The sequence below is a fragment of the Poecilia latipinna genome, unplaced genomic scaffold (assembly GCF_001443285.1).
Source record: "Poecilia latipinna isolate Pla-1442-1.1 unplaced genomic scaffold, P_latipinna-1.0 Scaffold222, whole genome shotgun sequence".
In the NCBI taxonomy this organism is placed as follows: Eukaryota; Metazoa; Chordata; class Actinopteri; order Cyprinodontiformes; family Poeciliidae; genus Poecilia; species Poecilia latipinna.
The window spans coordinates 664,962-679,705 of NW_015112838.1; the positions used below are offsets into that span (position 1 = coordinate 664,962).

Below are 14,744 nucleotides of genomic sequence, written 5' to 3' on the forward strand. Positions count from 1 at the left end.
TTTGGCATCAGAGTTTCTATCACTCTTCAGTAGCTTGTGCTTCTGACGGATCGTGTGACAGGAAAAGAGAAACCTTGAATGAACAGCAGGCTTCTTACAGAAACGTATGCAGATGTGATAAGGGAATAAAGCAGTGACACAAAACAGTCACAAAAAGTTTGTGTTGTTGCCATAAATCCTCAACATATGAAACTGTCTCTGCATCAAATTTAAAAATAAAACAGGTAGAATAAAATTGTAATACTTATTCAGACTTGGAGGGCGCAGCCATGCCTGCATGCTTACTTCAGCAACACAGTATCTGAAAATGGTGAAGGCTGCAACTTTTCTGAAAAAACTCTGAGCATCTGCAGTGAAATGGGATGCAGTGCTCTGCACATTGAGCCGTCTTGCCTCAGGCTCTAAAACACACCCGCTTTCTCAAAAAAGAATAAATAAAATAGTCCGCTTCCTCTGTCATCTCGACACAAGGCCAAGGCAAAGCCGGGCGGCGGCCTGACTGGCAGTCCAGCTTTGATTTCATTGTTAAAACAGAGGGGAATGACACCCACCACGTCCCCGTCCTCTCCACTTGTAGTGACGGGGACAGGCATCTCCAACATCCTGCCAGAGGAGGGGTGTAAAATTAAGGATGCGGCAACAAGCCATCTGGGCCAGCTTCCTATGTTTTAAAACCTCTGTCCCTGACCAAAACTTCCTGTATCTTCCTCGCAGGCACACAGGACAGCTCAGTCACTTCCTCTGTGCCGGAACATTTTAGCTTGTCATCATTTTTGTAACTGAGAAATTGCTTCCCTTGAACATTCTGGTAAACAATTCGCCCTGTCTGAACTGGCAATGACATTTCACTTGGAAAACAAATATAAGATGTGTAAAAACAGTGCCTTTCCAGGCTTTCACTGCTATTCCAAAGTTCATACTTCAAATTCTTCACAGTAGATGGAGGCAACTCATCCTCTTCAACACAGAAAGTTGTGGCAGATCTCGACAATCTGTAAGTGCTGCAGCTTTCCTAAAACTCACAACCCATTTGACTTGAATTACATCAGAAGCTCCTAAATTGGAGACTATAAATATCCAATATAAGAGCAATGATCTCTGAAAGGTTTCCAACTTTCTTTAAGAAATACAAACTCATTTGTGTAAACTCCTGACTCTGTCTTTACCGCATAGTCCAGGCAGCCAACAGAGGAAGTCTACTTTAGACAAAGCCCTCACCCATGTTCCGGAGACATGAGTCATGATAAAATATGTTGACCATTGGTGAGTATAAACAGACCAATAAATCAAAACTTTGCTTATTGACTAAACTCTTTCTCTACCAAGATAGACCTGAGCAGGACTCGCATTACAGCAGACGAATCCCCAGTCTGTCTGTCTATATGCCGTCACTCGTAAACAAGACACCAAGATGCCTGCTTCTAACCCTGAAAAAGCCGTCCACTTTGTTTCTGTTGAGAAATATGGCCTCAGACTTGATGCAGCTCACTCTCTTCAAATTTCTCTTTAAAGCAGGTAATGAATCACTCCAGTGAACACCAAGGGTCACGATGCCAACAGAGCTTCATCATCCGCCAAAACAAAAACTGACACTTTGAGGTTCTCATCCTCCTCTCAACGACTAAACCCCAAGACCCTGTTCAGGAGCACCACAAATAGGATCAGAAACCCAAGCTCCCATCACCCCCTCGGCAAGCCAGCAAGGGTTTTGACATAGTCCTTATAGCTCCTCCTAAATTAGAGCTCTCCGTGTCAGCTAGGGTCTCTCTCAAGTATGATCACTTGATTGCTGGAAAACACTGTCTGGTCCTATTCCTTAAAGACTGAGACTAGCATCCCTGTCCGCTACTCCATAGGTGTTACTCCAGTCCTCCGTGCAATATCGAAGATGCATATCAACCATATCAGCTTCAAAATGTTCAGAGTTTTCAACGTCATGCCCTGTTTCTGGGTTGCTTTTGAACTTACTCCTTGATTCCTGAACCAGGAAGCTGTGCTGCAGAGCAGCATTAATTAGCTAATGCTAGCCCATTGTGTAAGCTAATAAACAGGAAAAGAGAGGATATTCTGTTTCAGATTCAGAACTTGTGATTTTTTTTTTAAATAAACCAAACTGTTTATATCTCAGTCTATGAAAGATAGCCTTGGTACTCCCTCCCTTCTAAATCTACTGTCTTGGCGAATGAATCATTGTGTTTGTTGCTCAACTCCCAGTGTTTCAGAAGCTATAAAATAAGCCTCTGCTGCCATGCCAGATCTCATGGTGAGGTAAATCACTGCGGAAGCTTAAGATGCTGAAGAAAACAAGGCAAACTAGGGAGTGCAGGGTCAACTATTATAGTACTGAACGCCTAAAGGGAGGAAAGCTGGCAATTTCCTCAGGCTTTGCCAATAAACTTTTTCCCATGCATTTGAACCAAGCTCAACAGCCCAGCAATACGTAGAGAGCAATTATATACACCAAGTACGCAGCTGAGACTAAGCTGGACTTTAAAGGGTTTTTGAGGTTGGGTCTATTAATAAATACTCTAAATGACTCCAGTTTCCAAGCAACAAAGTCACTTTAGAGTGTCGGCTTGACTGTATTCAGTTTCAGATCACGAGCGGAGAGATCAGTCCTCCGTGAAACGTTCCTCAACAGTCTGGCTACACTAATTGCAATAAATGTCCCATTATTGGCTCATATTGGTGAAAAACAGAATGCAATAAAGAAAAATCAATTCACGCAACATATTTGTAGCTTCAAGTTACCGTCTGTGCAGACAATCAGCTTGTGCACTTCTCATTAAGACTCAGCATACAAAAGATTTATGTATAAAATGCATCGTCGTTTCCCTTGATGGGAGGTTTTAGTAACCCAGCAATAAACAAAGCACTTTGAAAACAATATGTTTATGCACACTGCAATATGAAACTCCAGAAGAATTTAAAAGGACCAAGAGAGCAGGAGTCACAAGAGGGGAAGAAATCAATAGGTTAAACCTTTCCTGCATGGTGATTGCTCTGAGGATGGCGGTGCCTTTATAGAAGGTAAAGGAGAGAAAGCAAAACTGAGACCTAATAAAGGGCTTTTTGATTGCAACTGAGGGAAATGTCAATACTGAAATGTTTCTGAATGAATCTGAAATAATCTCTCTGAGTCATAAGTTACAGACGCCGACAGATGTAATTAGAGAGAAGGAACTGCGTTTGATTCTGAGAGAACAGCAAAGCTACGAGCGGTACAATTGATTTGTATTATTTTATGGACAACAAGAAGTACAGGTGTAAGGAGTCGTCTGTTTCTGTCACCCTCCCTCTGCCGTGTCAGATTGCTTTCTGAATTTCAATTCCCCGCATGATAAGGCTAAGCAGAATGTACAGAGCACTTCTGGGAAGTCTGACTGTTGTTTCGCCTTTCGTCTGCCAGCTCTGGATCTCCTCATGCACTGAGTACTTTGGACCATCGTACAGAAACAAACTTCTCCAACTTTGTTTTTCTACATTGATCCAGAACCCTGTTAATGGGAAAAGGCTTGTCTTCAGATTGGAAGGCAGACCTGGAGCCATATAAAGTCAAATGCATCAACATTTAGAAGTCCAGCCATGTAATTTATTTACTACCTATTGTAGAATACCCAATTTCTACAATAAAAGAGTGATTTTTTTTTTTGTGCCGATTTTTATTTTTTTTTGGAATTGTGTTTTACATCTTGCATCATTAAACTGCAAGAAGTTAACCTCTTGTTTTGGATCCCAAATTCAAGTTTTATAACAATTCTGTTATCCTATTCCCCTGCACGTTTTAGAGTCAAGACACAAAATGTCAGCGTCAACCGCTTTGTATCCAGGAGATGTGTTTGTGTGAATTCATTCAGCAGGAAGCGATGTGAGGTCATCTCTCACATTGCTAAGAGCAAACGCATTTCTTTAACGAGTTTGCAACACTGTAACTCGGCTTATTCTGCTGCTGGAAGCTTTCTCTCTGGCGCAGGAGGTCTGTTGCTAATTCAAGTTGTAATGGCAAATCACGTTGAAAGCGGCTTGATTGAATACAGGTAAACAGTCCGTATACATAGAAAAACCACTGGAATGTTCTGGTCATAATCAGCTTAAAACCATATACAGCATGACTGCAGTCACGCTGCCCCAATCTACATGAACAAACCAAAAACTTTATGAAACCTAAATGACTGAGACTAGATGGCCAATTCTTTGCCTTTCTGGGAACTGAAAAAACACATTCTGAGAAAAGATTCATGTGCAGATCAGAGGTAGAGATCAGTAACTCTACCTCTCTGAGCTTTGAGAGTAAAAATGATTTATATTAATTGCATGTAAAAAGTATTCACACCTTTTGAACTTGCAGCACTCCAAAAATTGGTTTGCAGAGTTATCTTAAACGAAAGGGCTATGTCTTTGGGTTGTTTTGTTTTGTTCACATAAGCAGATAAATATGGATTACGTTGCACTAGTAAGTAAGAGATTAATTAAAAACAAACCTTGCTAGTGTGCTAAATATAACAAGTTAATATTTTAAAAAATAAAATAAAAAACAATTACCAATAGGATTTCTGTTTGTCAGAGGGAGGTGGTCTTGAAACCACCACCACTGAGCACAAAATAGTTATTTATTTAAGATATAGACCCTGTTGGTAATAACAATGCTACATGCTGGACCTCAATTTGACATATTCACTCAAGTCAGTCAAGCTTCATTTATATTGTGTCTAATTGCATTTTGAACTTACCAAAGTGCTTCACAAAATGAAACAAGTAAATACAGAACACAATAAAATAGAAAGAGCGCTAATTAAAAAAGCTAGAAAATACAACCACGAAATAAATAAAGAAAATATAAACATACTAAAAGTCAAACAGCATAAATAAATGGGTCTTAAGTTTGGCTATGAACAGAACCATGTCAGAGATGGCACATAACCCAGCCAGCCACAGAAACAGACCACTCCTATCAGACAAATCCAGCAGATATTGACCAGCCATTTCTGCCGGGCTGGTGGGTTTTCAATAGTTCAGAAACAGAGGGTGGTGCAAGGCCATTCAGTGCTTTAAAACAAACAGCAACAGTGTAAACTGTATCTTCACCTAACCTGAACCCAGAGCCACTGCAGAGATAAAAGGAGTGATGTGTTTTGTGAGTTAAGTCAATAAGTGAGCAGCAGAGTTTTGGCCGATACCGACATCAGGCCTAGAAATAACAAAACTATGGACTGCCTTTTCTGGGTGCATGTAAAGACTGGCTTTACTTTAGACGACAGACAAAACTGAAAACAAAAGTTACTTTTCAAAACAACTGGCTTGTCAAGTTTTACCCCTAGATTTTTTTTTTTACTAGCTGGTTGAAATATGTGGGGGGCAAAAAGACCTAGACTGAAACATAACATACTGGGAGTGTCAAACTAAATCCGTTTGGTTTTATCATTATTTAGGTCAAGAAATGTTTGTGAAAGCCATAGTTAAATATCCTTTAAGCACCTGTGGAGTTGTTACTGTTGATTGATGGTTTAGAGAATCAAATCTAATTGTTTTGTACAATTAGATTTGTATAAAACATTGTGATTATTAAACATTATGATAATTTTACTGCCACAGCCAGTAAACAAGTTCTCTAGGCAACTGTTCTGATGTAATGGTGCGAATACAATACAAAGAAAGAAGCAAGAATAGAATCAAAAATAAATTAAATTAAATAAGAAAAATACAGAAATGTAAATAAAAATATGCAATAAAGTCAGTTATATGTATGAAAACAGTAAAAATGATTCTCCTGCTCTTAACTCATCCAGTACCAGGTGTTTCACTTTAGCACAATTAATGTCAAAAGCACTTCTTTATTAATATTCATAGTGAGTTCAGTAGAAAAGATCTGTCATGTTTTATTCTGTAACTATTCTTCCATCGTGAATTTTGGCTTTCAGATCTACTTTGTTCTTAATTTCTGCTTTCCCTCAACGTCAAAACAATTACATCTTGAATCCTTCTCCTCGCGTACAATAATATTTTTGCTTGAGTTGTCAAGCCAATCAGTCTCAAGTTAATGTCCTTTAAATGGCTCTGTTATTGTTTCCCTTTTACTTTTAGATCGTTCTACTCAGAGAAACCCGGTTCCCAATATCTTAATTTTCTCAGCCATGTTTAACACTGAAAACAACCATTTATAATATTCAAACTCCCTGAAACTTTTTTTTTACATTTATAAGCAAAAAGGGGGCTTTCTCCATTTGCTGAAACACAGCTGATTGCATATTTTCATCCACAAGCACCTGGACTCACTCATTGTGCTGTGCCCTGATTTACATGGCTTAAAAAATTTAAACTGAAATCGAGGAGGAATCAGAAATATGAAGCTAAAAACACCACAGCTGGTTTTCATCTACTGTCCAACACCTACTTTGACACATTTTTGGCTTCCCCCTGCAAATTCCTAGTGCTGAGGGAGCTTATCACTCTTCTCCAGTCATAGTTGGTGTTGTTGGTCCTTTAACATGATGACCAAGCATCCAAAGGCCCAAGGGCCCTCGAAACACTCTGGCAGTGATAATGGAGGCACCAGAGACCTTGTTTATTTGGGCTTTCCTGCCGAAACCTTCCCACAGGGTGCAGCAGCAGCATTCCTAGCCCCGTCTGAGCTGCTCTCCAGCTGATAGAAGAAAATATTGAAGGTCAGACATCATGAGTTTGCTCCTCCGAGTCCTGAGGTTGAATTCTGAGATCAGCGCTGAGAATATCGGGAGGGGGGTAATGTTGGCCAGTAAAAACTCAACCTCCATGATTTGACAGCTCTAATAACACCGATAGTTGAGAGTCAGGTTTCTGGGATGATCCGATCAAGCGGTGGTATGCGTACAGAAAACACTCTGCTTTAAGAGAAAAAAAATCAACAGTAGGCAGCAAAGCGTGAGCTAAACATCATCTGGTCCTTCATCTTAGTCAGAAATTTTCATCATCTTGATACATCTTGGGTTTTTTTCTTGCTTTTCTCTGCTGTGTGTCTTCTAAATGGCAAATTTAGCTGTAAAACAACTAAGAAGATAAATGAACCAATTTCCAGCAACAGCTTGCTCTATCTTATCATTTCCTCAAAACCTAATTTCTATAACAGTTCAAAAACCCTCATAATTTAAAGCAAAGACTAAGTTTGATATGAAGATGGTAGAAAATGTTTCTAGATGCATCTTGAAGCCCAAAACTTGGTAGCTGACGTGTAGATGATATCCACTCTCCACCTTACGTGACAATGACGTCTGATCTGGCAGGTCTGCGGTACACTTTCTCTCAGTCTTCCCCTCTGATTTAGATAACAACATGCCCTACTCCTCTAACCTCTGGTGAGCCATTTATCACCCTCAGTATCTTCCTGTGAGGCTATATTAGAAAAATGTTCCTCTCTTATATAAAGTGCTTTGCCTCCAGGACACACTTCCACATTTTGCTGCATTAGAACCACAGACTTCAATGGAATTCATTGGGATTTCATTTGATAAACCAACTCAAAGTGCAATAATATTTCTGCTAGAACTGGAAGGATTTAATAATCTGAAAAGTGTGTTTTGTATCTGCTGTTAGTCCTCTTTGCATTGTTAGCACTGAGTAAAAACCAGAGCAAATAATTGTTTTCACATGTCTTCTAAGTAGTAAATAGAGCCCACCTGTGTGTAATTTAAACTCAGTATAAATACAGCTGTTCTGGGAAGGCTTCAGAGAAGATTAAAAAACAAATAGGCTCATGAAGAGTGAACAACAACCAAGCTTTAAGCGGCTCGCAGAGCTTTGTTTCATCCAAAAATGGAAGGAGTATTTCACAACAACTAAACCATCAAGACGTGGCTGCCTGCCTAAAGTGACAGGATCGGCAGGGAGAATATTCATCAGAGAAGCAGCAAAGATGCCCATTGTAACTCGGGAGGAGCTGCAGAGATTCACAGATGAGGAGGGAGAAACTGGACAACTTGTTATCATGTCCTGCAAAAATCTGGGAACAATGAAACGGTGACAAGGATAATAAAAATAAAAAAACAAATCACAAGAAGTCCAATCTGCGCTCTGTGGGTCGTAAAGTCAACATGTGCGATGTGTTCTAGTCAGAAGAGACCAGAACTGAACCTTCTGACTTTTATACAAAAATCTATGTGTGGTGAAAAATTAACACTTCACCTCACAGTGAGCACATTCCCACAGTGAAGCATGGTGGTGGCAGTGTGATGCTTTAGTACTTTTGTGCCACACTGTAACTGTAACAGCCATTATGTTCTTTCCTTCTAGATGTTTTTATTCCTAAATTACAGCCTTGTGAGCTGGGATTAATAGTAGAATATGTTATGAATCTTTATTTCGTTTCTCATACTGAAAAACCAATCTACATCATAAAACGATCAGAGTCATAACGTCTACTGTAACTAAGGCCTCAGCTCATTTATATATGTTCTAACTGCATAAATCCCAGTCACCATGGCAGCTCCGAGATATTAGAAAGGAGCTGGAGTTTTGATCTGAACAGCCATATGTTGACTGCCCCCCTCACAGAGCCCTCTCCTGTTCCCTATGAACAGCTGCTAAACAGCAATCAAAAACGTACAAGTCAACAAAGACATTCAGCAAAGCTGCAGACACCCGTAATGTAAAGCAGGGGAGCAAGTAAAAGGGGTAAAGAGAAGGAATGTGTTTTACATTATATAGCCTTGCATGTCTTTTCCACTGGAGCACAACAATGCCCACCTGCAAATCAAACTCCTACTTCTGGAGGATATGAACAGATCTGGACCCTCAGCCCACCTCCCATTCCCCCAAATGGGTCTGGTCCAGATCAGCGGGCTCCCCTCCCACTAAATGTGCCTCTAAAAACGGGGCCTATGCGAAACATACCATGTCTTAAAAGTCCCACAATAAACCCCGTTATAATTCACCCCTCTGACTTCTTTGCAACATCAGTCAGTATCAGCTTCGTTTCTAATAAACACAACAACAGCATACCTCCCCCTAGTGCCTATCTGCATGCAGACTTGTGACATTTGCTTATTAATTGAGTTTCATTCTGTGAAGAACGCCATACATAATTTATAAAGGCTGTCTTAGTGGTTCCCGCAAAACATTACTGTTCATTGTTATTGCAAATAATTTTGTTTAAATAATTGCACTAGCTTGAAAATTACACTGATAAAACAAGCTTAATTAATGACAAATCATTGAAACAATACCATCAAACTTCAAATATAGTTAATATTTCTGAGCAGGAATTCCATAAGTTAGAAAGGCACTTTTAGCCACATTTTAAAACATACCTACTACGTTAACTGCATATGTAACTAATTATCAAGCCCTTTTTTTCTTAGCTGGTTTATCCATCCATATTACAAAGAAAGATTTTTTAATCTTACTTAATTAATACTGAGGTGACGTAAATTGTAAATGTCCTGCTTTTTAGCGACGACAAACTCCATTTGACTTTGAACACTGCCACTTATTTTTACCGAGATAGCATTAAACTTTTTAAACTTACTTTAAGAAAACTGTAAAATGTTTCCCTGAAAAGAAAATGCATCATCCACTGGAAACTCGGGGTTTAGCTAAAGCTTGCTAGCAAACTCGACTATAGCATTAGCTCTGTTGCTAAACTAGTTAAAGTTGAGTGCAAACTTGAATTCTTGTTCTAACACAAAAGCTTCCTAAATTCAGTTTTTGACAGTTTGGTTGATAATTATTCTCAATTAGGAATAATAAAAAAGAAAAAAGTAATAAATGAACCTTGCTGTACTTTTCTAGACTCCGCACAAAATATATTCATGAGGGTTGTCTGGATTACCTTTTCCAGTTTATGTTTAGGAAATATTTAACTTTATAATTCACGAACATTAAATTTACAAAACAGTACCCTTTAATTAAATACATAACTTTAATGACTAATATTCAATACCTCCCAAAAGTATTATTTAAAGTGCAGTCTGACTAAATAAAGGAAAGTTTACATCCTACGGTTAAAAACATGGCGATTTAATGCGTGTTGCTCCAAAAAGTTAAACTACTAGCTCAAATATGCCAAACTTTCTGACTTTCTGATGGAGTCGCTCACCTGAGGCGTATGCTATTCCAATCCAAGTCCGGCAGAAAAGCGTGAAATCTGTCTTCATCTCCAGATCTCCGGTCCAGAATTGCCCGAGCTTGGTAGGATTTTTGTTGTTGTTGTTGTTGTTGTTGTTAATGCAGCTAGAAAATGTTTGAAAGTGATTTTAATGGATGACAAATTACAAATCCGTAATAGTGAGAGGAGGGAGGCGTGGTGCGCTCAGGTGAACCTCGGTCAGTCTAATGCGTGTAAGCGGGCTGCTTCTGTGTCGGAAAACCCGAAGTGCTCAGAGAAAGAAAGGACATGGAAAAAAACTTATAAAAAAAAAGAAAAGAAAAAAACCTTTTCCTCTTTTGTCAAAAGGATGCACAAGGTACTGAATGAGATTTACAATGATTTCCCTTTCCTTTGCTCGTGACTGGAGCGCACCCACCCACTCAGTTCATAAAACAAGCTGATTTGGAGGAGTGTGGGAGAGAGGAGGTGTGTAAAGAGAGACTGGGGGTAGGGGACGGAGGGGAGTTCACACTAACATCCATGACAAATTTCCTTCCTGCAAAATCCCATCCGTCTCATCCTCTGTGTGTGAAAGACCTGCAGCGGTTACACGCACTGCGAAGAAAGTAAACGTCTCATTAAAGCACATTGAGAGCTGTATAGAACCGCTGGTATCGATTTTATTTTCAGGTTTAAGGTACGTGGAGGAGTCCTGGCACCTGAATAGCTCAGTAGGTTATCCTGATGCTGTGGGAATTGCAGTCAGAGTCTCCACAGGAAGTGCCAACAAATGCCCCAATATAGATGGAAGCAAAACACACCACTTTCAAGTGCCAGGCAGAGTAACACTTAAAGTGTTACTCAGCACGTAGGCAAGTGTAGTGTAAACTTCTTTCTTATACAGGTTTGACCTAAATTAAAGCACGCTTTTGCTGAAAACAAAAACAGCATGTTTTTTTTGTCTTTGGTCTCATCTATCTTCTAATTACCTTCGACCAGCCTCCCTGTCTTTGATAAACAACATAATCCTCACTACATGATGCTGCCACTACCACGTTTCAAAGTTTGGGACGCTGTGTTCCGGGTGATGTGCAGTGTTAGGTTTCCTTCACACACAATGTTTTGCTTTTAATCTAGAGAGTCCAGTTTTGGTCCCATCTGACCAAATCACCTTCTTCCACATGTTTTATGGCTTTCATTCAAGCAATAACTTTCTCCTTGCCAGTCTCCCATCCATAAAGACCAGATTTGTCTGAGTAAAACGACGATTGTTTCAGGTCTTCTTTCAAGACTGTTTCAGAGGTTCTTGGATTAATGCTGTCATTGACTAACCTGTGACTTTAGTGGTAATGTCTTGGTTTGTTGCTATGTCATACTTTTCCAGTTTAGAGCTGTGGATTAAGCAGAGCTTTGCCAGACGGCGAAACATTTAGATGTTTTTTTTATGATTAAAAACGGCTTTAAATAACTTCCCATTTGGCCTGTCTTTTGAGTTACTTGGTTCTAATTATGCTGATTGTGTTACTAAAGTGTTTTATTCAAACATCAAACTACTCACATGTAGACTCTGTGTACTAAACAGTTTCTGCACCGGGTTTTATTTAGGTGCATCACTGTAGAAGAGACTAATAACATGCAAAACACAGCTTTCCTTGTATTGTACAAAATGAGAATATGTTCTTCCATAGTTAGATGCTATTTTGTGAATTATATTTCTTAAAAAAAAAAAAAAAACTTATCAGTTCAGATCAAATTTCAGCGATCACTTAATCTGTTCAGACAAGATGAACACAAATTCTTCCCGAGTTTTGGGAGTGTCTTATTTTATGAAGAGCCTGCAGTTATTCATTCAGAGAGTGAGATACAAAGGCGTCTCCAATGAACTGCATGGAGATCTTCCAGGCTCGTCCAGATCCCGTTAACCCCACTCCACCCACACATCCATCACCTCAGGGGAGTCTTCAGAGTGTAAAGGAATATCTTCAACCGAGAGTGCAGCAGAAGGGCCCCACAGTGAGCTGCTGTCAGCTCTGTTTTATTTCACGGGCAGGGATCTTTGCAAATTGAAAACCAGTGTACACTCAAGAGTACAAAACAGGGTAGCAGGGTTGTGCACTTTGGAGATGGAGTGTCAGGTGCAGCTTGTTCATTAACGGCCAGATCTTGCATAAGCTTTGAGGGACGATCAAACCTCTGGCGGAGAAGAAACAGAATGCAGGTTCAGGCCGGTGTAAACCATCCCACACATCTTTACCGTCCAGTGCCAGGGGTACATGCTGCAAATCAACGAGGTGCTCTATCTCCACTTAAAGACTGGAGACTGTTACAACAAAAATAAAACCACCACTGACCCCAGATTCTTTGCTAACTCTGCCCTCAGAGCCGAGGGAGCCCTTGTACATCCATCAAACTGCTGCTGACAATGAGACAAAAGAGAACAAAATATTTTCAGAGATGTGAATATGTTGTCATTCTCAGCTATGACGAACACAAAGCGTGTGGAATAACACAGAGCCAGAGGATCACGGCATGTTATTGTGGGCATGTGTTTCCCTCTAGACCCCTTAAGGCAATCCACCTCTGTTCATAAAACACAATGTTGTGATTGAATGGTTGTAATTAAAATGTTTTCCCTTGGTTTCAGCCCCGGAGCGCCGTCGGCTTCAGAGGAAAATAAACACCCCAAATTGTGCTGATAGTGGAGCAAAGCTCAGGCCAGGGACTTGCCAAATCTCATTATGGATTTAAAACAGATAATGCTCATGTAAGAGGACTCGAACGGTCTCCTTAATAAGACGCCGCTTACATCCAGACAACGGCAACAAAGCCCCTCATGAAGGACAGCTCGGATGTCTCTGCTGTGTCAGATGAAAAGGTTGGAGTTAAATAATCTCGCCGGCTCCAGAGAGACATCCAAGAACTCAAGGACCTGTCCTTGAAGTGCCAGCACTCCATCCGGCCCATCCTCAGGTCAGGAAACAGACCACAGCTCCGCACAGCAACTACCATAGGAAGGATGTGGACCAAGTAAAGCTCTATCTAGCTCAGCGAAGTTCACATCCACGGACCTTTGGGCCAAACTCCACTTCGCTGAGCTACTCTGAAGAGCTACACGGCGCTCAGTAAATGTTTTGCTTTGTTTTGTTTTGCTTTGAGAACGTCAGCCAAAATTTCACGTCAGCCATATAGTAGTTCGTGTTTGTAATGCGGGAGCTCAGTTTTTCATTCACAAAATCAGTAGCTATAAAATCAATCATGAGAGTAGATTGTGCATATTTACAGCATAAATTGGCTTATGTTGCCTGACATGTTTTGAACCCCTCATTGCATGTTTAAAATCCGCTCCCAACTACTGACAAGATTTACAGACATAACCGTGGCTTGAGAAGTAGGTCCGAAACTTTTTCATGCAAAGTGTCCCAATTCAAAATATTACCAAGCAAATATTATATTTGCACTATTTGAACAAATATTAACTGAAGTCTATATAGTTGTACAAAAGGCAGAATATTAGCATCAAACTATACCAATTCCAGCACCATGCACACAGCCTATTTATTAATGGAAGGTTTTGTAGATATACTGTCTGTTGTCACATTTGAACAGATGGCTTTCACTATTTTAATTTCAGACTGCTGCTAAGTTTCACACTAATTAATTTGTTATGTGAAAATCTGGGTCATAAATAAGCAAAACACACACATGTTAGAAGATGATAAAGGGAAATGAGGCTAAATATTTGAACTGGGTGTGCATATATTTCCTAATTTCTGTAAGGTGCTATAAATTGGTAATAATCAGGTGTTAAACTCTAAAATAGACAGTATAAAAAAAATCAACAATGGGTCACATTTTTAGTTTGTCAGAGTAGTGCTAAAGGTCTCAGTTTAACTTTGGCTTTAACTATGCAGATATTACTGATTACTTTAATTCTGAACTAGAATCCATGCAGTACAAGAAACGGCAAATTAATCCCACAGCACAACAAATCATTACATTTTTAAAGTTTTTGTAGAGGGAAAAAAAAAAGGTTTGTCTTGTTAGTCTTATTTTTGTAAGGAATAAACAATATTAAAAGAGCCTGGTCTTTTCTTGATGCAGTCTCTGTGTAAACTCTGGGCATGATCTGTAGTTTTTCCTTGAAAAATCTTTTTTTTTTCCCCCCAAGTAGTCAGAGTTGCTGAAGTGACTTAACAATGTTTGGTACTATTTATTAACAACAGTGGTAATCTGACTAATACACAGCAGACATACATGTCAGTGACAGGTAAAGCTAAACAGGATGTAAAATGTTTTTGCTCATATCATAAAAAGTTGGAAAATAACCCACCCACAAGGTGATGCCATTTCATTTTTAATACTGTATTGCAACCAATTCTAAACTTAAATGCATTTTTTAAAATCTGTATTTGATCAGTAATTCTGTTTGAAGACTCTAAAGATAACACTGGAGTGCTAGTTTTGTTCAAAGGAAGCGTACATGCACAAACATCTCAGTCTCACAGGATCCGCAGAATAAAAGTTCAAATTTTGTTTGTGCTTTTGCCAGTTAACAAAACATTTCACAGGAAAAAGCACAAATCCCCGTTTGGTGTGGCTCATTGTGCCACTCCTCCGTTCAGAGGAGCAGGCAGCAGCATCCTGCTTCTCGTGCCCTTGAGGGCTGTCAAAAAACAGAACCTCAGAA

The 14,744-nt window shown here is 39.6% G+C and overlaps 1 protein-coding gene across 1 annotated transcript in view; it reads right to left on the reverse strand.

Annotated features, from left to right (window-relative positions):
• The window catches only part of flt4 (fms related receptor tyrosine kinase 4), a 57,336-nt gene extending 46,795 nt beyond the window's left edge, over nucleotides 1-10,541 (reverse strand). Inside the window, exon 1 of the mRNA XM_015031897.1 lies at nucleotides 10,067-10,541. Coding sequence (XP_014887383.1) covers nucleotides 10,067-10,124 — 58 coding nt within the window. The 5' untranslated portion in view covers nucleotides 10,125-10,541. The remainder of the gene's footprint in view (nucleotides 1-10,066) is intronic.
• Nucleotides 10,542-14,744: the final 4,203 nt, after the last annotated feature.